We start from the raw sequence: 21,007 nt of genomic DNA, 5'->3' as shown, positions 1-21,007 counted from the left end.
TCCACTCATGTCATTACACTTGGCATATGGAATTTTGGCGTAAATTTGTCCTACATCCCTCAATGAAGTAGCATGGGTAAAGCATACATTTTTTTGAATCCTTGGAGTCCTGAGAGTATTTCAATTTCTGTCTTTTGTGTCTGTAATGTTCTCTGATGGCACAGGGCATTAAATAATATGTATAGTTTAGGCGGAAATTGTGGAAAATGCATGGATATGCACCTAAAATGCTATTTATTTTAGGGAGTGATGCACTTCATTAGTGAAGTAATGATAATGATTTAGTGGTGATAACCACTAAAAAGCTACCAATCCTATCCTCATCACAGGTTACAGGTTGACCTCATCCAGTGTTAAAAATCTAGGAGTTGTAATTGATCAAAAACTTTCACTAAATAATTACATAAAACAGATCACCAAAACTTCATTTAAGGAACATTTCAGAGATAAGGAAGTGCTTGAATTTCCCCTTGGGGATCAATAAAGTATCTACCTATCTATCTATCTATCTATCTATCTATCTATCTATCTTATCCTTACCAGACGCTGAAAAATTAATCCACGCTTTTGTCACTTCCAGGTTAGACTTACTGTAGGTTACTAAACGCCGACTGCAGTAATACCTGTTTAAAAAGCTTACAGCTAAATACAAAACGCAGCTGAAAAAATATGAACATATTTCCCCCATCCTAGCATCTCTACACTGGTTACTTACAGTACTTCTAACGCACAAAGCCATAAATGGCAGGGCACCCGAATATATTAAAGATGTTCTAGTCCCATATAATCCACCTAGACCTTTACGATCACAACATACTGGACTCTTTGTAATTCCAAGAATTTCAAAAACGACAATAGGAGGCAGAGCTTTTTGTTATTGCGCACCCCTCCTCTGAAATAATCTCCCTCCCTCAATTTGATTAGCAGACACCCTCTCTATTTTCAAGTCTAGACTTAAAACATACCTAGTGCTTCCCATAGTATATGGTGCAGTGTGGAACTTCAACCACCTCAGGGTTTTATTCGAATGGATCACCTCTGCTGTGGGCTTGTATGACTGGTGCCCCAGTCATGCGTCACATGGTGGCCACTGACCAAGCCTGTGCTGGTGCTGACTACCCTCCACCATGCCTTAGTTATGCTGCTATAGAATAGCGCTGTCATGGACTTTTCAAGTGTCACGCCGTACGACTCCTCTTCTCCCCTTTCCCTCTGTCTCTCTCTACTCTCCCTCTTCCTTCCTCTCTCTGTCCTGTCATTCAACTCCCTCTACTTCCCTCTCCCTCTCTGCCTTTTTCTCTCTATAGTATAACATTTTATATCACCATTGATATGATTATTAATACTAACCATCATAACTATAATACTAACCCACTTTATTTCTCTTTCTTTTTCCCCTATACCTCATCTGTGAGGCAAACCATTACAAGTCATCAGCCATCTTTGTGCCTGGCCCTCATCACACCTGAAGTCCCATCCCTTTGACTGCCCTACCATCGCCTGCTGTGGTCCCTTTGCCCGAATTCCTGGCCCACACATCCTAGCGACCCATTACCTTCCGGAAATTACTAATCCCTATGGACAATTTATTCCCTATACACTGAACTATTTGAACTTTCTGATACTAAAAATGACCATACTGTACTGTGACTGACAGGCAGATGGGTTGGGCCCTTGAGTCGTGGATCTGTCCGAGATTTCTTCCTATATGTATCTCCAATTCTAGGGAGTTTTTCCTCGCCCCTGTTACTCTCTGAATGTCTAACACTCTGTAAAGCGCCATGAGACATGTGTAATGTTTTGGCGCTCTATAAGTGAAATTAAATTGAAATCAAAAATTAAAATAGTTACAAGCCCGCCCTTTTTTTTATAGGCCTATAGATGATGTTTTAATCAGATACATTTTTGAAAGAGGTTACAAAAAATAATTGATATACATAAAATATGCTGATGATTTCGATTGCAGAAAACATTTTCTGGAACAGTGTTCAATATAGAATTTGTGCAGTAATGCTGAGTTTTGTTTACTCATTTATTTATCATCACTAATGAAAACAGCGCTTTGTCTGACTGTCTTCAATGACAACATCTCCAACGATGGTGAAATCAAGGGCTCTCCAGTTGATGACATTACCAGGGGTGAAGTTCAGGTCGTTAGCAAACCGCTCGATCTCACAAGTAGAAAGGACATAGTCCCACATATGGACATCAGTGATCATCCCTACAAATGACATCTTTGCATTAAACCCTCCACCCACTGAGTCCTGCTCTTGTCCCAGCACTATGTTTAGCTTTCCATCCAGATTCCCCTTGAATCCGATCTTCCTGGTACTTGGATTCCCGTTGATCCAGACCTGAGCCAATCCAGAGTTGGAATCCCAGGTGGTGCAGATGGAGTACCAGGTGTTTGGCTCGTCTGGTAGGCCATTAAATTGAGAGACTTTGCCACGTGTGTACACGTCAAAACGTTTGCTTGCTGCCTTGTAGATTAAGAAGTCATTGCTATTGGCAGTGGATGCTGCTGAAAAAAGAGAGTGGTCTCGAGTAAGGTCGGTGAGGAACCTGTAAAAGAAGAACAGTGCTGTTGTTTCATGTAGCTATATGGATGGATTTTGTAGTGTACTGTTAGGTTACATTTTTTAATTGATTGACAGCCCAAATTTTGTTGTGCACTGTTGGATTCAAGATGTCATGCCATTGTTCCATGTAGATGGATTTTGTAGTACTGTTGGATCCAATCTATTGTGAGTGGCAGCTTGATAAGAGACAATAGCCTATAGGTTACATGGTATGGTATATGAAATAAAGAGAAAGTAAGACTGCATATCCTGTCAATCATGCATAGCTATACTGTAGAGCACCAAGACCAACCTGAGGCAGACTGTCACAGAGGCGAAGTTATTTCCTGAAGGGAGGAGTCTGACATGTGCAATACTGGATTCCGCAGGAAATGTAAACATTTTACCTGACAGATCTGTTTGGATAACAGTGAGAAGGAACTTTTCAGGTGTTTTAAGAATACATATACAGCAAGATGTTGTATAACAAATGTGAATAAAAACAGAATGTAACTAGATGTACCGCAAAGCGGTGCAAAATAAAACCGCTGTTTTCCTGCACATTCTCTCCTCAAAAATTAATCCTTTTTTGTCAATTTGTTTCCATTGCATTTGTGTGTGTGTGTGTTCATGTGCTTGTATGTTCACTTGTAAATGTGTGGGTAATGGCGTGTGTTTGTGTTTTTATGTGTGTGTGTGGGATCAAACAAACGGATCAAAATAAGAAACAATGATTCCAAGTCATCATTGAGGGGCTCCACTAACCGTTCCCATTCAATCTCCGTTCACTGTGCTAACGTTAGCTAGCTAGCTAGCTCGGTTATCAGGTAATATGAAATTATTTATTCCGTATACAAGAGCGTGTATCATTGGCATCACACACAAGCAATGGCAATAGACAAAAGTTGAACTGTTAACCGCAAACTTGGGCACTGTTTATCAGTGTCACTGAAGAAGAGATCATGACGGTAGATGAGCATAGACAGTATGCTGAGATGTAGCTGAGATGATAGAAGGGTTATAAACTCAAGAATGAAAACATGCTATGCCTAATTTCAGGGAAACTATTTTTGCACTGACGAGATTTGAAAAGCATGAAAGTTTTACATTTTAAATAAATGACCACTGCACAAACTAAGTTGTAATGCCCTCAGTGCCCCCCTAGCTTTTATGAATGCCCCTGTTGAGAAACCCTATAGTTTAAAGGATGTTACGGCCAAAAACACACCCACCCATGATTAAGAAACAGAATAACGATGCTTCTGAACATTATGCCCATAAAGACCCTTTGCAGTGACCGTGTGTTTCTGATCGTTGTCTGTTGTCCTCATTTTGTGGTGTACAGCACCTTGGAAACCTTGTGTTTGTTTAAATTGTGCTATATAAATAAGGTGGAATGGATTGGATTAGTCTAGGGTCCAATTGTTTTGGTTTGAATATTGTTTACATGATGATGATCACATCAAATAGGAAATGATACAGCCTTGTAAACAACATATTCTAATTGACAATGATTTGTAATAGCTAGGAGTTAAGCACTACCCTAGTTGAACTGAAAAAGAGTAGCCTACTGATCAAGTGCTACAGGGGAGGAAGCGTGGAGAAGAATTTCTCAGAAATAATGACCAATATGTACATCTGCTCTTTTCAGGTATTCTTTCACATACAGCGATGTGCGATGGCTCAAGAGGATTATTGTGATTGTCAGAAATATTAAGGTATATGTCAGTCTTGATATCATTGTCAAACATTTGGTAATAGAAGTAGCTTATTTTTTCCACCTTACCTTGAGGAACAGCACAGCAGGCTGTGAAAAGGATGCTTGCAATAAGAAGTGTCTTCATCCTTCAACAGAAATCTGAAAATAAATTCTATTTTTAGGGAAAGATTTCTTCAAAACTCCCTTAAATCAAATGTGCACTACTTTTTATGCAACTAATATCTACTTACAGTATAAGTTCTACTTTAATACAGATACTGCACTTTTAAATTAACTGAAACTATTGTCTTTGTAGTATGAAAAAATAGTTCACACTTACGCTCTCTCTATGACAGTTAAGACGGCACTGTGACACTGTGACTCACTTCTGTCTGTCTGGGAAGCTTCTGCTAAACTCCAGGGTCAGCACTGCCTTATAAACCTACCATCAAGGGGAGTGGTCAGAGGACAGGTCTGAGCTGTATTATTTAAGAACAATGGATTTGGAAATATTGAGCAATTAAAATAAAAAGAAACCCAGCCTTTACAGGAAGAAAGTCCTGGTGCTGTTGATCATTACTTCAAAAGGCTCTGCTTGACTTTTTTCTTTTCATAAACAGGTCTGAGAAACTGTGAGAGACATGGTAGATTACATTACATTAGATTCGATTGAACTTTATTGTAGTACAAGTACAAAGGCAATGAAATGCAGTTTGCATCTAACCAGACCTGCAAAAAAGCAAAAAAGCAGAAAAGTGAAATTAAATGTGACATACAAAGTATAGACAGGTGGTGCATAGGCAGGGCAGGATGTGTAGTGCAGTGTATACAGTTTTTTTTACAGAAGGTGTTTTAGAGTAATATAAGTGAAATATATGTGTGTATATTATAGCAGCCAGTAACTTTATATGTATTGCAGACTATAGGTATCGCTATGTAGGGTGAACAATATGTACAGATAGAGTCAGGCTCATGAGTTTTTGAACCCACGCTAAAGTTGACTGATAAGAGGAATATAAAATCGTCTTTTGGATATATCTTAATGCCTTAAGTAAAAAAAAAGAGGACATTTCCAACCTTTAAGGACACACATTTTCTTTGTAAATTAATAATGTATCATAAATAAATGTTCTTCCTTAAAATACAGGGGTCATAAATATTCACAGCCCTATGTTAAATTCCCATAAGATCCATTCCAGGCACATTATGCGTGAACACAATTACAAAGGGCCATTATATCCTTCTTCAGGAAATAGGACAGTCAGTCACCTTAAAACATTGGATATATTCAAAGGTTTTAAAAAGACAACTTTCATAACTTCAAAAAATTCTGAATGTTAAAAATCTGGGTTGGCACCCATATAACTTCAATGAGCACAGTGCCAATGTACATTAGGATTCCAAAACAATTCTGAAGATTGAGTACTAGAGAGTACTAGAAGGAAGTTCCAGTGAAGGAAATATTAATTTGGCCAAACCCAATCTTGTTTGCACTTTACTGTTTGATATCTTTGACCATTGACCACAACAGTGACGCCAATATACAGTCTGAGTATGACACTTACATGTATTCATTTTACACTTTAACGTAACTTTACTGATTAAAAACAGCCAATGATTTGCCTGCAAGTTGTGTGCTGGGTTATGTTTTAGTGTTTCTGTCCACTGTTATAGCAATCAACAATGACCCTCTTCCTGGTTGGTATAGCTGAAAATGATTTATGTACTGTATGCTAAGGCAAACAGGGTGAGGTTTATTGGAATTTTAGCTTATCAATTTGCCCTACTTATTTAGCTGATATCTTAGCTTTCAAGTGACATGAGGCAGAAATTGCATTGTGGAAGACAATTAATGCAAACATGGAGAACAGACGACCCTGACTGTTATCCATTCTGATGTGGAAAAGGTGTGGCCCATTCAGCAGGAAGGAGCTTCCAGTGAATTCTTTTGTACACCAAACCAAAGATCATTAAGGGCGGAGCAAGATACTTCATGAGAAAAATAAATCATCATGATCATGCTTAATAAACCATAGTTCATAATGATGTAGCCACCATACTTAATGCTTTAGTTGATGCGATGTTCATGCATGATGTCATGAATTACATAAGGTGAACTCATGTCAATTCCTGATGATTCATGAGGTATTAATCCATTAAGTAATGCATAAATCATGAATGAATTCATGTATGAATTCATGATGATTCATGTACCCTTACCGCAAAGTGTTACCCCTTAATCTTCTGGATACCTCGAAGCACTTATTATTTCTTTCTAAACTTCTAAAAAGGTGGTCATGCACAAAGTGGCACCCAGGATGTACCTCAGCCTGTTCAGCAAGACCCAGAACAACATTTGGGCCCTTTCCAAGGCCTGTATCCGGAAGATGAGTGTGCCCTCCACAGTAGGGTTTCATTTGATACATGTGCCCTGGAGGTGATGCAAGACTCCACAGATATAGCCAAATCGGATTGGCTTGCCCTTGATGAACTGATTGCAACTGTGCCTGACATAATAGGGGACCATACTTTCATCAACTGACAGCCATTTGGAGTATGGCATAACTTTGAAAGATTAATTTAGTGCAGTGAATATGGGTCGCATTTTGTAGAAAGGGTCGTTTGTGGCCCTTGAGTTATCCACCACATGAGTTGAAGCCATTATTTCATCAAACCTATTCCTTCTCACTGCATTGGAGATGGCTTCGTTGTAGACATCAGGGTCTATTGACCAAAACGTGCCGCCGTGGCACACAACTGGACCGAAAGAAAGTCAGCAGTTCATCTATGAAGCATTAACATTAGGTCAAGCATTAGCCTTTGGTCTGTATAGTATGCATTTGACATATCAATTGGGAGTTCCCTGAGGGTGGGAGGATACATCAGCAAAAACATTCAAGCAGATCAGGATTGGTTTGTTTGATGTACTCTGCTGCTGTTGATGCAGCTGGCATTTGGATCTTTTCAAAACCCTGTCCTATTGTTTTCAATAGCTAGCTCTCTGATTGTTACTGTGTTTTGGGAACTCATTTAACACAGATGGAGTGGATAGACCTGGAGTGGTATCAGCCCGGTGAGGAGGAGAGGGGGGGTATGTGTGGTAGGATCTGAAGTGGGAGGTATACCTCCTGTGTGGTAGGACCTGGATTGGGCAGTGGGGGTGTCGGGGGGCACACCAGCTGTTTGTCAGAAATGTCAAAGCCATCCCCTTGAAATGTCACCTCCGCTTTGCCATTCAGCAACCTTGCTGGCAAATGGTAGCCTAGAAATCGAGGCGCACCCTAGTGGCAGCAAATGTAATTGTAATGTGACGCCAGGGTAGTCTAGCAACTTGCGAGCTGGCTCGCGAGCTGGAAAAATGAATCTTCTATCGGGCCAATCACATCGTGTATAGAGTGGGCGGGCTTAATATAATGACAACTGACCTGCAACCTCATAAGTTGTGACCGTTAAGCATAAATTCCCCATCCTGCTACTTGAAAACTAGAAAATGAGTGGTTGGAGAGCTATCATTGCATGGAAAGGGAAATTGAAAGGCAACCGTTTATCCTACCCCTCTGATTGAGCCCTGCCATGGTGAGTTCCCAGACCCTACATCTTTATGGTGTCTTTCCCTGTCTGAACCATCACTATCACAGTCACTTTCCACTGCATCTCTCTCAAATGTGGGGGTAACAGTAATGCTACAAACAGCATGTGGGGGTTCTTTTAAGTCCAGTAGGTCCAACATATCTGATAGTTATGACAGCCGCTAGCGTAGCTAGTGTTTTTTTTTTCTTCCGTCATCTACTTCCTGAATTTTTGGTCAACGACTCCCGGGACACCGTAGCACCGGGGCACATGAAACTTGGTGGGCATGTAGCCCCAGTAGACTTTTACGGAAAAAAAATGTTTGGTCCCCGGGGGCCACTCCACCCACGCGTTGGCCCCCCCGAAACCCAAAAAATAACCAGTCATTTGTGATTTGCACCCCCATGGTAAAAAAGGAAAATGCAATATATATTGCTGTAATCGCCCCTATCTTCTTGACATCCTCTGGGACCATGCCAAGTTTTGTGGAATTTTATCCATGGGGGGCTATAAAATAAATCAATTTGTGTACATTTAGTGACTGTACACCCATTCACCTGCAGATGGTGCTTTTGAGCAAAGGGTTGCTGGTCAAGAATGACACACACTCACTCACACACACTCACACACACACACACACACACACACACATACACACACACACACACACACACACACACACACACACACACACACACACACACACACACACACACACCCATAGATTCCACATGGATGCCATGAAGCACATCTAGTTTGTCTAATTATTTTTGAATAAGTGTGCTGGGTTACACACCACTCAACTCAACCCATTATTTTTATTTTATTATTATAATACATAATCCATGCTGTTTATTAAGCCTATTTTTTTTATTTGTTTCTTCATCTGTCTTTGGTATGCTGGTGAGTCACGGCACTCTGTCCAGCACATAATTCTTTTTGTTTTGTAAACTCGGGGAAATGTTGTAGAATAGCTTGATGCTCAGTCAATTTTCCCTGAATAAACAACAGTTGATTTGTTTAAATCATATTCCATGAGTGCTCTCAATTATCACTTTATTGGATAAGGATATTTGATTGAAAGGATATCACAGTTTAAAATCATGCAAATAGATTTGTTATTTGTGCAACATGTGCAGACAACAATGCAGTCTTTTGATGTATATTAACATTATTTTCTGCATACATTTGATTAGTGATTTCACATTCATAGGTATAACATCTAAAATTGATTAAGGTCAATCACAGTTTGTATGAGGTCAAAGCCAGGAAAATCCATAGCAATGATGCCAAAACAGGATCCCTTTTCTGGATGAAGCTTATTCAGATAGCCGTAGAACCAAGGATCAATTTTCTCAGCGATTCTTTTCGGTGTTAAAAACATGCCCTCCAGTGTGCCAATGCCAGTCCCACTGGAGTAAGACAGGACAACATAATCCCCGCCACCACAGTCTCCCTCAGCCTCTTTCAAATGTGCCTCAATCATACTCTCTTTCTCATGAACGTGGGTAACCTCATAGTCATCCTTCTTGTCAGTGCCCAGAATTGGAATACCTAACTTGAAGCTGTCTTTCTGCAGGAACACAATCTTGCCTCTAACCTCACCCATTCTCGGTATGGCTGCTTCTACCCAGAAATCTTCATCATCAGCAATGAGCTTTTCAACCAACCCCTGAACCTCATCTTTATGAAACAGTTTGCCATCTGGTTTTACCCTCACAAAAACAACTTCACTCGTGTACTCCTTAAGAAAGTCCCGAAGAGTGCTCAGCACCTCAGTAAAGGTCGTGTGCTGGTAAATAATGCCATGCATGATGTAGAGCTTGTGGTCAAAGGCAAAAACGCGGAGATCCAGATAGCGTATGCCTGCCCTGAGCTGGTCTGCCAGTGACCAGGCCTGGCATTCTGCAGCTGGGCCACCGTGAACGGCCATGGTGTCATGGGTGCCAGGGATGGTGATGTCAGAGATCAACTTGTTGTCGTCGATGGATCTCATCCAGTCAACGCGATATGATTGTGGTAGTGTGAGCACTGAGGCGTCATTAAATGATTGGTCCGACTCCTCAGTGCAGCTCATGTGCTCAAATGTCCTGTGAAATCAAACACTGGGTTAATTGTTTTTTTCTAGGATCCTGGAGCACTCACACCTCAAGGACTGGAAGGTGTTTCTGGAAGAGATTGTTTGATAAGGAACTGTGAATTTCCAATAGTGATAAGCTTATCTTGATTTTGTCCACACACCAACTAACAGCAACTATTAACTGTGAATTCTAACATTAATTGCAATAAGAACAATAATAGAATTATAGTTCTGTTTTTTGTAATTTCTCATTCAACTCATGTATGTTTGTAATCTACCGAATATAATTCACATACCTCCATCATTCGTTAGGTCTATACTTACATGAGCAATGAGGCAAAAAGAACCTTCCACATGACGTAGCTCATATCTGGAGTTTGCACACAAATCCAGGTTACTCACAGCTTAATTGGTTAAAATTAAACAAATTCAAATAGGCTATGCAGCCACAACATCAATGTAAATGGAAGCCAACTTTTTATTTTTACTTTCTTTAATACTTTGTTGAACACAAAATATCTTGCTTATAGCTGTTGGCCCATAATACAGTAGCTCAACATATTAAATGATTAACGTCAAATACTACTTTAACATGACTTACCTTCTCAATGTACGACTGAAGGCAAACAGAGCTTTGAATTATGCTGTAAGATTGTGCTCACACCAGTATTATACAGTGTTTGAAAAAAGGGTGTGTCCAAGGAAAATTAAATATTAAATAACCTTAAAGTGAAGGTCAATCACATGAGACCTGGCCACATATTTGTTCAGCTAGGATAAAAAAAAAGATTTGAAAAAAAAAACGGAGGCTTGTATAGGAAATGAGCAGTTATGGACGTTCTGGTTGTGTTGATAAGAGCCCTAAACGTAGGTGATATCAGCCTATCATTACCATATTAAAGGTTTAACCGCAACAGGAGATCAAGTCGGGCTCACCACTGACAGGGAGAGGGCACAATGCGCTTCTCACGGATGAGAATTGCGTTGGCCGTCCAAGATTTGCACATGTATCAACAATAGGAAGCAACGGTAACAAGAATTAGTCATGTGATTTAGAACTCCACCTCAAACAATTACCAAGTAGTTTATCAACTATAGCAGAGTATTGGCATGGCATACAGGAAGAGAGACGTACAGTACAGTATCGGTCAGAGATCACCCAGTAGAAAGAGCAAAGAGAAGTCCGAAGAATTTGTTCTTCCTTTTTATCTAAAACAACTTGTAACAAAAGTAACATCATCTAGAAACCATGAACCGCAGGGTTAGATCAACAGGAAGTGATTGAAGTGTTTTACTCAGAACATGGACCATTTTCTCCCAGACTAAACAAACAAGCAAACAAACAAACAAACATACATACAGTACACTTACTTGACAAATATAGCTAGAGCTCAGGTATTTCTGGTGGTCAAGGAGAAGCTTTCTAGTTTTAAACTGTATTTAAACAGTTTACATAAATTGCTGAAATGAAATGCTAGCAGTCACAATTGTGCCTCTCCTAAGCAAAATATATAAACAGGAGTGTAATTCTCATCATACATCAGTAGCAGACTGCTTCTAGAGTATTCCAAATATGATAGTGTTTTCTTTCCATTAAGATATTCTAATCACCTTCTTTTATAGAGCTATAAGGAAGACATTCTCCTTCACAGGTGCAAACAGGAAGTAAAGTTGACGTTACACACTTGTCACACGATCTTTATACAATTTAATCAAGACAGTCTACTTTTTCCATTTTAAGTCAGATTTGTCAACCAAACCCAACAGAAACAATACCAGATCCTCCAGAGGAAGAAAAAATTGGTCACTATTGTGACCATTGGGATTAAATGGGATTCTGACTCTTGTATTCATTGGCGTCCTAACCTAAGGGATATGGCCACATTGTGGCCTTTTCTTGTATTGTTTACCTGGGAATTCATTACCTATTGAGAAGTCATTACCTGTGTTATCCAGGTGTTTGTGATTAGCTAACCTTTTACTGTAAGAGAAAATTGTTTGCTCGAGCAGCATACCCTTATCTGTGCTGCTATGCATGGGTTGGGTTGCTGCCCAGTTTATGTTTTTTTAATGTGACATAGCCATGTAAAATAAATGCTTTTTATACATTTTTGGATACGAGTGCCTTGGATTTAATCTTTTTTCAAATCACATTAAAATTGTTGGACAAGTCCACATGGATGCCTACAAAAAACAGTCAAAACTGCCATCTTTGCCCATTTAAGGAGATCCGGGTGTTAATTGAAGCTAACTATGGCAAGTTGCATTGCAAGTTAGCTCCGGGGTAGCAAAAATCTAAGTTTGCCGTCTTGGCGTACCAAGGTACCCACTTGAAAGCAGAGGGCAGAAGTGTGTTGAGCAAAACGTCTGCATTTCAGACTTATTCGTCCCCACAAGAGTTTAACGAGGTGTGTTAATTCAAAATCCCCATATCATTTTCCCATAGGAAAAATGGCTCAAGAAAAGTGGATTTTGAGTACAGCTCCAAAGACCTAGTCTGACTATCACCACACTAAGCTCAATCTTTTAAAGGGACATTCCACCATTTGGGGAATTACGCACATTTTCCACCTCCCCTTGAGTTAAACAATTGATTTTTTTTACCTTTCTCCAGTTCATTCAGCCGTTCTCTGAGTCCTGAGCCCTATGTTCCATATTTCAAAAGTGTTTTTTTTTCTCCAAAATTAGGCCCTGTTCATACGTTTCCTTTTTCATCAATTTGCATCAGATTTTATCCCCCATTTCAGCCAATTTGGTAGTCACTTACACCCCTAACCTTAATACTAACCCTAAACCTAACTTTGAAATGAGAAAAATCTTGATGTGAAGTCCTCAAAGTATAGCTGTATAAAAGTTATTTAACTAGAAGTATATACAGCTGTGGGCGGCAGTGGCCCAGGAAGTAGAGGAGTCATCCAGCAACTGAAAGGTTGCCAGTGAGTATTAGTAGTTGTCCTTGAGCAAGACACTGAACCCCAAAAGTGCATGCATGCCAGCCTACACTATCGGTGTGTGTAAAAATAGTACATTTACAAGTATACATTTGTACCAGTAAAACTAGTTATACAAGTGTACATTTGTACCAGTAAAACTAGTTATACAAGTATACATATGTACTAGTAAACTTACTACATAAAGTTCTTCTACTTTAACTGCACTTAAGTTTGCTTAATAAAATTAACTTTAATTTTGTGAACTGTTTATGTGAGGATTTAGAAACAATTCTAAGACAAGCAATCCACAGGCAAAACACTACCCAATCGCTTATAAATCGCATTGTAAATATCGAACATGTTTGATACCTCCAAGTTGTGCTCAGGCACTCTCAAAACCACTCAAATTCTAGCTATAAACACCTCACAGAGCAAGACACTCTGCTCCCACTGCAGTGTGCTGACTGCCTTCCTCAAATACAGTGAGGGGTTTGTCCATACAGAATGCTGTGTGTCCCGTCTCGTTTTCAATTTCAATCAACCAAAAAGGGCACGTTACCCCACTGTTCACTGAACTCCTGCATCAAATTCAAGTCACTAATTCTTGCATACAAAGTGATTGGTGGGTCTACCAGTTAAGCACTCTCATAAAAACTTATGCTATACCCCTCGGCCGCTGCACTCCTCCTAGGAACATAGTCTGGCACTGCTGCCCGCCCCCACTCACATGGCAATCCAGATTTTCATCGGTGGTCCCCTTCATGATGGAACGATCTGCCGAGCTCCATCAGAGCAGGGGCATCCTAGACTGGGTAAACTCAGTCCAATCTGCCAGTGATTAGATTTCACCCTGCAGCTCAGGCTGGAATCCTGCATGTTTATCTTTCCAGCTTCCGTTACAAATTTGTGGGAACCAATCACAAACTGGCTTATCAACATGGTGCATCCGGATCATTGGTCAGATTGGTTGAAGAACTATCCAAGAGTAGTCATTTGAACGATGCCCATTGATCTCGCTTCTTGTGCGGTAAAAATACAACGCAGACTTCCCAGACTAATGCTTAATCTCAAAAGATTGAGCTTGTACAAGCTGTACTTTCTAGTCTCCTGGATAAAGTGGACTGGACTGGGTGAGTAGAAGACATCAGGCCTACTCACAGTGGGCCTAAGAAGTAACCTGCGACACCAGAACCAACTTGAGCTCGGAGCGATAAGTGGGCCATGTAAAATGTGAGCTCACATTTAAAACATCAACGTGATTCAGCAGTGAATTTAATGAAATGCTCCCCCATTATGTTCAGCTTCAGAAGGACTTAATGGAAAGGGGGAGAAGGAGTCGAGGCCAGAGGCTGGAGACAGGAAGGAGGAGGCCGAATGTGCAGCCCAATTCTGGAGTGCCACAGAGAACCACAAAGGCTCCGTCTCCAGGAGGAGGTTCTGGGTGACAAGACACAGCAGCAGATGGCTGAGCGTGCAAATGGTGGACAAGAACTACCGATAACAGCAATTCCAGAAGTCCGATTTCTGGTCATTTGTCAAATATAATTCTGCAACCTAATGACTTCAAATATCTGTAAGGACCAGGTGGGAATGTATGATACCCTATGTTTTTTTGTTTTATAAAAAGTACAGGGAGAATATATTTTTGAGATTTCTTACGATGATGTGAAAGGTTTGTTTTGCACCAAATGCAATATTTTTTGTTATCACTAGGTGGCACTATTACACAATGTTTAAATTCTGAAGCAAACTTGAGAGGCTTTTTGTGCTACAGTACTACAATGTTCAGATTTCAACAACCACACTTAAAATATATTTTCATGCTTAAAAATTGGAGTAGAAAGGAGCAACTGGAACTGAAATTGTACATACACTTAAAAGACACAGATTCCAGAATGAATTCTTTCAAATCAAAACAGAAACAAAATGCATTCTCAGATTTTGATAAATCCATTTTTAATGGAAAATGTAAAACAGCTTTTTGACTTAAATGTACAAAGCACAGAAACACATTTTAAAACAAATCCAAAACAAAGCATGTTATAGAAAAATACATTATCCAATGTATGCATATATATATACTTTCATATTTACATGACTTTTTTTGTCAAAATGTCACCACATATAATTTTTTTTTAAACACACATTCAACCTCAATAAATTACAACCTCTTTTGAAGTTTTCTCCCATTGCACAGTGAAGTCCTGCAAACTAAATAATTTAACATCAGCATCAATATAATGACTTTATGCAGAGAACAATTTAGCGATAGCTGTCTGTCATGTGGTGGACCGGACTCCGTGAGTGTCTCACTGTCCGATGTCTCATGTCCGTCAGGCAAAAACAATCCAAACCCACGACTGCGAGAACACATAGAAGAGATTTCTAAGATGCCCTCTCCAAATAAATAGTAAATATATTTTTTTTAATGTTTTCTTGTTTTACATACTGTACATTTCTATAGACAGTCAGATCACTGGAGAGAGAGAGAGAGATGCGCTGGAGTTGTCCGGCTCTGGCTGGGGTCTGGCTGAGGTCTGGCTGGGGTCTGGCGGGGCCCTTCTGCGTGCTGCCTGTCTGGATACCAGACTCGGCTGCTGCAGCAGAGAGACGCGCTGCTTCCTGTCGGAAGAGCCTGCTCTGCGCGTGCGTGTGCACGGACGACAGTCCCGCCCTCACGTGCACGCTCGCTCGCCACCAGGCTGGCTGCCGGCTCACCCCTCCCGCAGGAGAGTCCGAGTTGGGACGGAGCGTCAGGAGGCCTCCTTCTCTTTCTTCTCCTCCTCCTCCTCCTTCTCCTCCTTTGCTTTCTTCTCCTCCTCTCTCTTCTCCTCCTTCTCCTTCTTCTCTGGCAGAGTGCTCTTAGCGTCGGTCTCTTCAGAACTTCTCTTCAGCGCAGCAATGGCGTCCTTCACTGAGTGGTAAAGGATGTTCTTCACCTGTCCACCAGAAACAATAAAGATGTAGCGTCATTGAGGAGGTACCATAGAAAAACCATACAGGATTATCAGGGCCTTTTTGCCTGCAATACCTATGATAAGAATGACTGACTGTAGATTGACTCTTCAGTTACACATCTTGGCGTAGTTAATTTATTTTTAGCTAAACATTTTCTATCACTCCATATACCAGAAAAATTAGGGTGCCTCTGACACCTCTTACCATTTGCTTGCCTATCTACAGTGCCACACAAGAGGTTTTTTTTTTTCATTTAGAACCGACTGGGGATAAACAACCTGTGGCAGTTCTGATAAAAGACAGAACCTCCTGCCAAATGGCACCTTCACTTTTTTATCTTGACGTTAGATTGTCAACGGGTCTTTACTGATACTGGTGCTGTACTAGTGGAGGGGAGTGATGAGCAGACCTGCTCTCTCTCTCTCTCTCTCTTTCTCTCTCTCTCTCTCTCCATTCCTCCCATCTCTCTCTCTCTCTCTGTGCCCCTCTCTCTCTCTCTTTCAATTTCTCTCTCTGTGAATCATTATATAGCGTGTGACATCAGAGGGACATAATCATCATGAAAGTTTCATGAGATTCATTTGGCTCCATGTAAAGGCCACAGACTTCATGCTGCCCGTCTCTCTCACAGACGCAATGTTACAACCAGCTGTCTGCAGTGGACACACATTCTCTCTCTCTCTCTTTATCACTCACACACACACACACACACACACAGACACACACACACACACACACACACACACACACACACACATATAAACACAGACACACACACACACACACAGACAGTGGCCACTGTACACAGGTGAAAATGACCCTTGCTTTGTGAAAGAACAGTAATTACCACTGCCTGCAACATCCATTCTCTTCTGAAATAACACTCCGGTGGGTAGCATAACAACACACGCACACACACACACACACACACACACACACACGCACATTCAGACAAAGACACACACACACACACACACACACACACACACATCGTTGTGTGTCCTATCGTCCCGTTTCCTCCTTTCCCTCTGTCCCATTCTGTCTTTCTCTGTCTGTGCCTTTTTTTTCTCACTGTGTTCTTTCTCCTTTTCTCCTATTCTTCAATTCTCCTTCTCGTCTTTTTTCCCTGTCAGTGCATCCCTCCTTCTCCCATCCTCCGCCGCCCCGCCTCTCCCCTCCCCTCCATCTCTCCACATTTCAAAGGAGAGGAGAAATGGAGAATGAATCATCTTTTTCTACTACTCTGGAATACATGGCACAGACACACACACACAAGTTCAGGGACAGAGATGTCTGTGCTATGCTCTGCAGCAGTAAATATTAGTGTGTGTGTGTGTGTGTGTGTGTGTGTGTGTTGTGTGTGTAGACACCGACACACACAATCTCATCTACACAGACACACACTCACACTCACACTCACACACACACACACACACACACACACACACACACACACACACACACACAAACACAGGGCTGAATTAATGTGGGCCATGTACCATGCTAGGCATACTAATGTGCAGCTAGGATGACCGTGAAATGAATTTCAGTATATGCAGTGCAGAGTCAAAAACAAACACTAGCCACAAGCCAAAGCCACCAGTTCACAGTGCAGTCACAGATATACAGTTAGCACAAATAAAAGACAGATTAGTATATATCATCTTTAAAGTGTCAATGAGACAACAAGTCCTCACTCATTCGGAAATTCGTCTCGCTCAAAAAAAAGCAACTGTTCATGCTTCTTTGCCAATTTCAACCACTACAACATGAGTGTGAAAAATGGATTGTGCCTCAGAATTAAAGCCTTTCCACGTCTTCCAAACCAGACACCTATGGAGATGTTTCCATGACATGTCTGCTGTGGTATGTCTGGTGTCAGGCCTACCTGTAGTTTGTCTTCAAAGTTCATCAGGTCTTTCGAGGTGCGCAGCTCCTGGGTCAGGTAGTAGGAGTTGTGAGCGTGCTCGGCCGAGACGAAGTCCGTCGACACCTGGACACAGCTGTGTAGGTTCAGCACCTGCAAAGGAAAGCGATATGTTGCAAATATCCATATCTGTATCTTTTCAATGCCGTCGGGTCGGTCCCCTCCTGCATCAAGTGAGACGAAGCATCCAACAGTTATCGTGATCTTCTATCTCATCCAGAGGAGGAAGGGCGGGGGAAGGGAGGAGGAGGAGGAGTGGAGTGGATTTAATATAGAGATGCTAGGAGAGCGGTGCGATAACAGTCTGAGAGTGAGGGAGTTGATAGGAGCAGAAGCAGAGCAGGTGAGAGATAAAGAGAGAGAAGGATGACAAGAAGAGAAAGTGAGTAAACAAAAGGAAAGTGGGAGAAAGAGAGAGTGAGAGATGAGAGGAGATTAGAGCGAGAACACCTGAGAAGGAGAGAAGAGAAGAGGAGAGAGGAGAAAAGAAGAGAAGAGAAGAGAAGAGCAGAGCAGAGCAGAGCAGAGAAGAGAAGAGAAGAGAAGAGAAGAGCAGAGAAGAGAAGAGAAGAGAAGAGAAGAGAAGAGAAGAGAAGAGAAGAGAAGAGCAGAGTAAAAGGGTATCAACGAGAAGAGTGAGTTGAGAAAACCTCCCTTGGTGAGTGTTCAACATGGAAAGTGAAATAGTTCAAAGATGCAGAAAAGGTTTTTGGAAAAATGTTTTTTTGGGAAAATGGAGCCTTGTCCCGAGCCGAGGGTTCTAACCACAGCAACCGTCTCCCAGGAGACAAGAGTGATGGGGACAGAGACGGGGTCAGATAGAGAACGCAAGAATGAAAGAAAGAAAAAGAAGGCCAGGAAAAAGAAAGAAAGAAAGGATGGAGGGAGGGAGGGAGGGAGGGAGCGTAGGAGAAGTGGCGCACCTGGTGCATGGCCCCGGCGGGCAGGAGGACGGCGTCTCCGTGGAACTGGACGATGGTGCGGCAGCGCACGGCCTGCTCCTGCTGGAGCCGCTGGCGCAGCGCGGGACTCAGGTAGCAGCTGCCCTCGCGCAGCGGCTCCGCCTCCCCGTCCGCCTCGCCCTCCGCCTCGCCGCCCGCGCCCACCGCGCTCGCGCTCTTCTGACCGCCGCCCTCGCGCCACACCTACACACACACACACATGCACAGTCTTACAATAGGCCCCTTGAGACTCCACCCACAAGCTCACACACACACACACACACACACTTGTAAACACATACACATACACTGGCCACTCGTGACTACATACACACACACACACACACACACACACACACACACTCACACACAGAAATCCCTCTCAGAATATAATACCCTAAGGTCTGCCATGCTTAGGATACACACACACAGACAGACAGACACAAACACACACACACACACACACACACACACACACACACACCTATAGGGTCACTCAGGGTCTGGTCTGGTATTAGCACTAAAGCCTGTCAGCTCAGCTCAGCCTGCCCCCCTCCCCTCCCCCACCCCTGGTGTCCCCTGCCTGGGCTGGCCGTGCTGGTGACGAGGGCGGCCTGGAGCCTCACCTTGCGTAGGAACTCCTGCACCCTGTGGAGGTCTTTGCTCATGTAGACGTGCCACAGCGCTCCCGGCGTCTCCGTAGGCTCCCGCAGCCTCCTCCGCACGCTCTCCTCCAGATCCTCGCGCTCCAAACGCTTCAGCACAGCTGCAGGCGCGCGCACACACACACACACACACACACACACACACAGACACACACACACACACACACACACAGACAAGGATAAGATAAACATTACACACTTGTATAAACACAGCCACAGGTGCCAGCAAGCTCACTTCAAACTCCAAAAGGCTGCTGAAGCTCTGATGCAGGGCCCATAGCAGAGTAAATACACTTAAACAGGCTATCCCTCAGAAATGCAGCGTACACACACCACACACTCACACACCAACACAGGACTTAAATATCCCGTATTTCAATACTCTCACAACATTAACCCTAACATCGGACCTGTCTCTGGACTGTTATCCTGTTGCTACCCTCCTGCCTCTTCCAGCGAACGTATCGTTTTTGCTTGTTTGAAGGGTGACATTAAAGTGATTTAAGTTAGTAGTAAAGCCTATTTTAGACAATGGCGTGGTTTGTGTGAGAACACCATTTGACGCCCAATCTGTAAGCCAAGTCAAGCTATATAGCTCCACACATCGAGTAGTTAGTGCAGCAAGGTTTGTAGTCTGAATTCTTGCTGTTAGCAGACGGAGAGCAACATAAAGAGGACTTTTCACCTTTCCCCGGATTTGGGGTGAGAAACCCAGGAAACCTCCCTTATTTTCAATAATCAATGCTGATAGCTAGGACTTAAACAGGCTATCGCTCAGAAATGCAGCATACACACACTACACACAAACACTAATACAGGACTTAAACAGGCTATCGCTCGGAAATGCAACATACACACGCCACACACCAGCAACAATACAGGACTAGCTACATGGGTGTTTGTCTCTGTCTCTGAGCGCTGTGAAACTCATTTAGTAAGGCTGAGGTCTAACCAGTCAGTCGTTTAAAAAGAGTTATTTCATCGGAAAATGGAAGGGAAAACTATATTTAATCCTTTCCTAGACTATAGGCAAAAAACCTGGCATAGTGCCCCTACACACACACACGCACACAAACCACACACACACTCTCTCTCACACACACACACACACACTCACACTCACACACACACACACACCAAAACACGTGCATACATCAACTCTCAAATACACACACATATATGCAACCTAACACCCACATCCACACACAGGCACACACACGCGCGCACATACACACACACACACACACAACCCGGTCACCTTGTCAAAATTTCAGTCTTAAAAAAAAGCCATGCCACACTGATGTTTTTTTCATGGTGTGTGTGTGTGTGTGTGTGTGCGCTCCAGAGAGGCAGGGCTGGCTGAGGAGGTGTTGTTTCCAACTGCAGCCTGACCCACTTTTGCTGCTCGGCTCAGCCGCTGAACACTGTCATTTTTTTAACCTGTCAGTGTAACCCTTTAATGCACTGGGTAGTGCAACTAATGTAGTTAAATACCCCCTCCCAAACACAAACACAAACAATAACAGCACACACACACACACACACACACACACACACACACACACACACATACACACACACACACACACACACACACACACACACACACACACACACACACACACACACAATTTCAGTTCCCACTGGACCAAGCTCTTACCCAGGGGAGACACACA

The 21,007-nt window shown here is 42.2% G+C and overlaps 3 protein-coding genes across 4 annotated transcripts in view; all 3 read right to left on the bottom strand.

Moving 5' to 3' along the window:
* Positions 1 to 1,905: 1,905 nt before the first annotated feature.
* Positions 1,906 to 4,635, bottom strand: LOC134064262 (mucosal pentraxin-like). The gene is made up of 4 exons (XM_062520124.1): positions 4,598 to 4,635; positions 4,345 to 4,416; positions 2,872 to 2,974; positions 1,906 to 2,562 (listed from the first exon to the last, which is right to left on the bottom strand). The coding sequence occupies exons 2-4, from the start codon at positions 4,400 to 4,402 to the stop codon at positions 2,046 to 2,048; spliced, it is 678 nt and encodes a 225-aa protein (XP_062376108.1). The 5' UTR covers positions 4,403 to 4,416; positions 4,598 to 4,635; the 3' UTR covers positions 1,906 to 2,045.
* A 4,344-nt stretch (positions 4,636 to 8,979) lies between these two features.
* Positions 8,980 to 10,316, bottom strand: LOC134064261 (1-phosphatidylinositol phosphodiesterase-like). Its single transcript, XM_062520122.1, has 2 exons — positions 10,232 to 10,316; positions 8,980 to 9,917 (listed from the first exon to the last, which is right to left on the bottom strand). The coding sequence occupies exons 1-2, from the start codon at positions 10,273 to 10,275 to the stop codon at positions 9,050 to 9,052; spliced, it is 912 nt and encodes a 303-aa protein (XP_062376106.1). The 5' UTR covers positions 10,276 to 10,316; the 3' UTR covers positions 8,980 to 9,049.
* A 4,465-nt stretch (positions 10,317 to 14,781) lies between these two features.
* Positions 14,782 to 21,007, bottom strand: part of LOC134064260 (probable JmjC domain-containing histone demethylation protein 2C) — an 88,530-nt gene continuing 82,304 nt past the window's right edge. For both annotated transcript variants that reach the window (XM_062520120.1, XM_062520121.1), the window contains 4 exons: positions 19,293 to 19,432; positions 18,649 to 18,870; positions 17,687 to 17,818; positions 14,782 to 15,779 (listed from right to left, as the gene is read on the bottom strand). In XM_062520120.1, coding sequence (XP_062376104.1) covers positions 15,594 to 15,779; positions 17,687 to 17,818; positions 18,649 to 18,870; positions 19,293 to 19,432 — 680 coding nt within the window. In that variant the 3' untranslated portion in view covers positions 14,782 to 15,593. The remainder of the gene's footprint in view (positions 15,780 to 17,686; positions 17,819 to 18,648; positions 18,871 to 19,292; positions 19,433 to 21,007) is intronic.

The sequence above is a fragment of the Sardina pilchardus genome, chromosome 18 (assembly GCF_963854185.1).
Source record: "Sardina pilchardus chromosome 18, fSarPil1.1, whole genome shotgun sequence".
Classification (NCBI taxonomy): Eukaryota; Metazoa; Chordata; class Actinopteri; order Clupeiformes; family Clupeidae; genus Sardina; species Sardina pilchardus.
The sequence above is the reverse complement of the archived record's forward strand: the minus strand, read 5'-3'. Positions and strand labels throughout refer to the sequence as shown.

What these genes read in the sequence shown, in the direction of transcription:
- LOC134064261 (XM_062520122.1), bottom strand. Translation starts at nt 10,275, where the DNA reads ATGAGCTACGTCATGTGGAAGGTTCTTTTTGCCTCATTGCTCAT. An exon ending in CTTTTTGCCTCATTGCTCAT is followed by an intron (nt 9,918 to 10,231) that starts GTAAGTATAGAC and finishes TTGATTTCACAG; the next exon opens with GACATTTGAGCACATGAGCT.
- LOC134064262 (XM_062520124.1), bottom strand. Translation starts at nt 4,402, where the DNA reads ATGAAGACACTTCTTATTGCAAGCATCCTTTTCACAGCCTGCTGTGCT. An exon ending in CTGCTGTGCTGTTCCTCAAG is followed by an intron (nt 2,975 to 4,344) that starts GTAAGGTGGAAA and finishes TTATCCAAACAG; the next exon opens with ATCTGTCAGGTAAAATGTTT. An exon ending in TCTGTGACAGTCTGCCTCAG is followed by an intron (nt 2,563 to 2,871) that starts GTTGGTCTTGGT and finishes CTTCTTTTACAG; the next exon opens with GTTCCTCACCGACCTTACTC.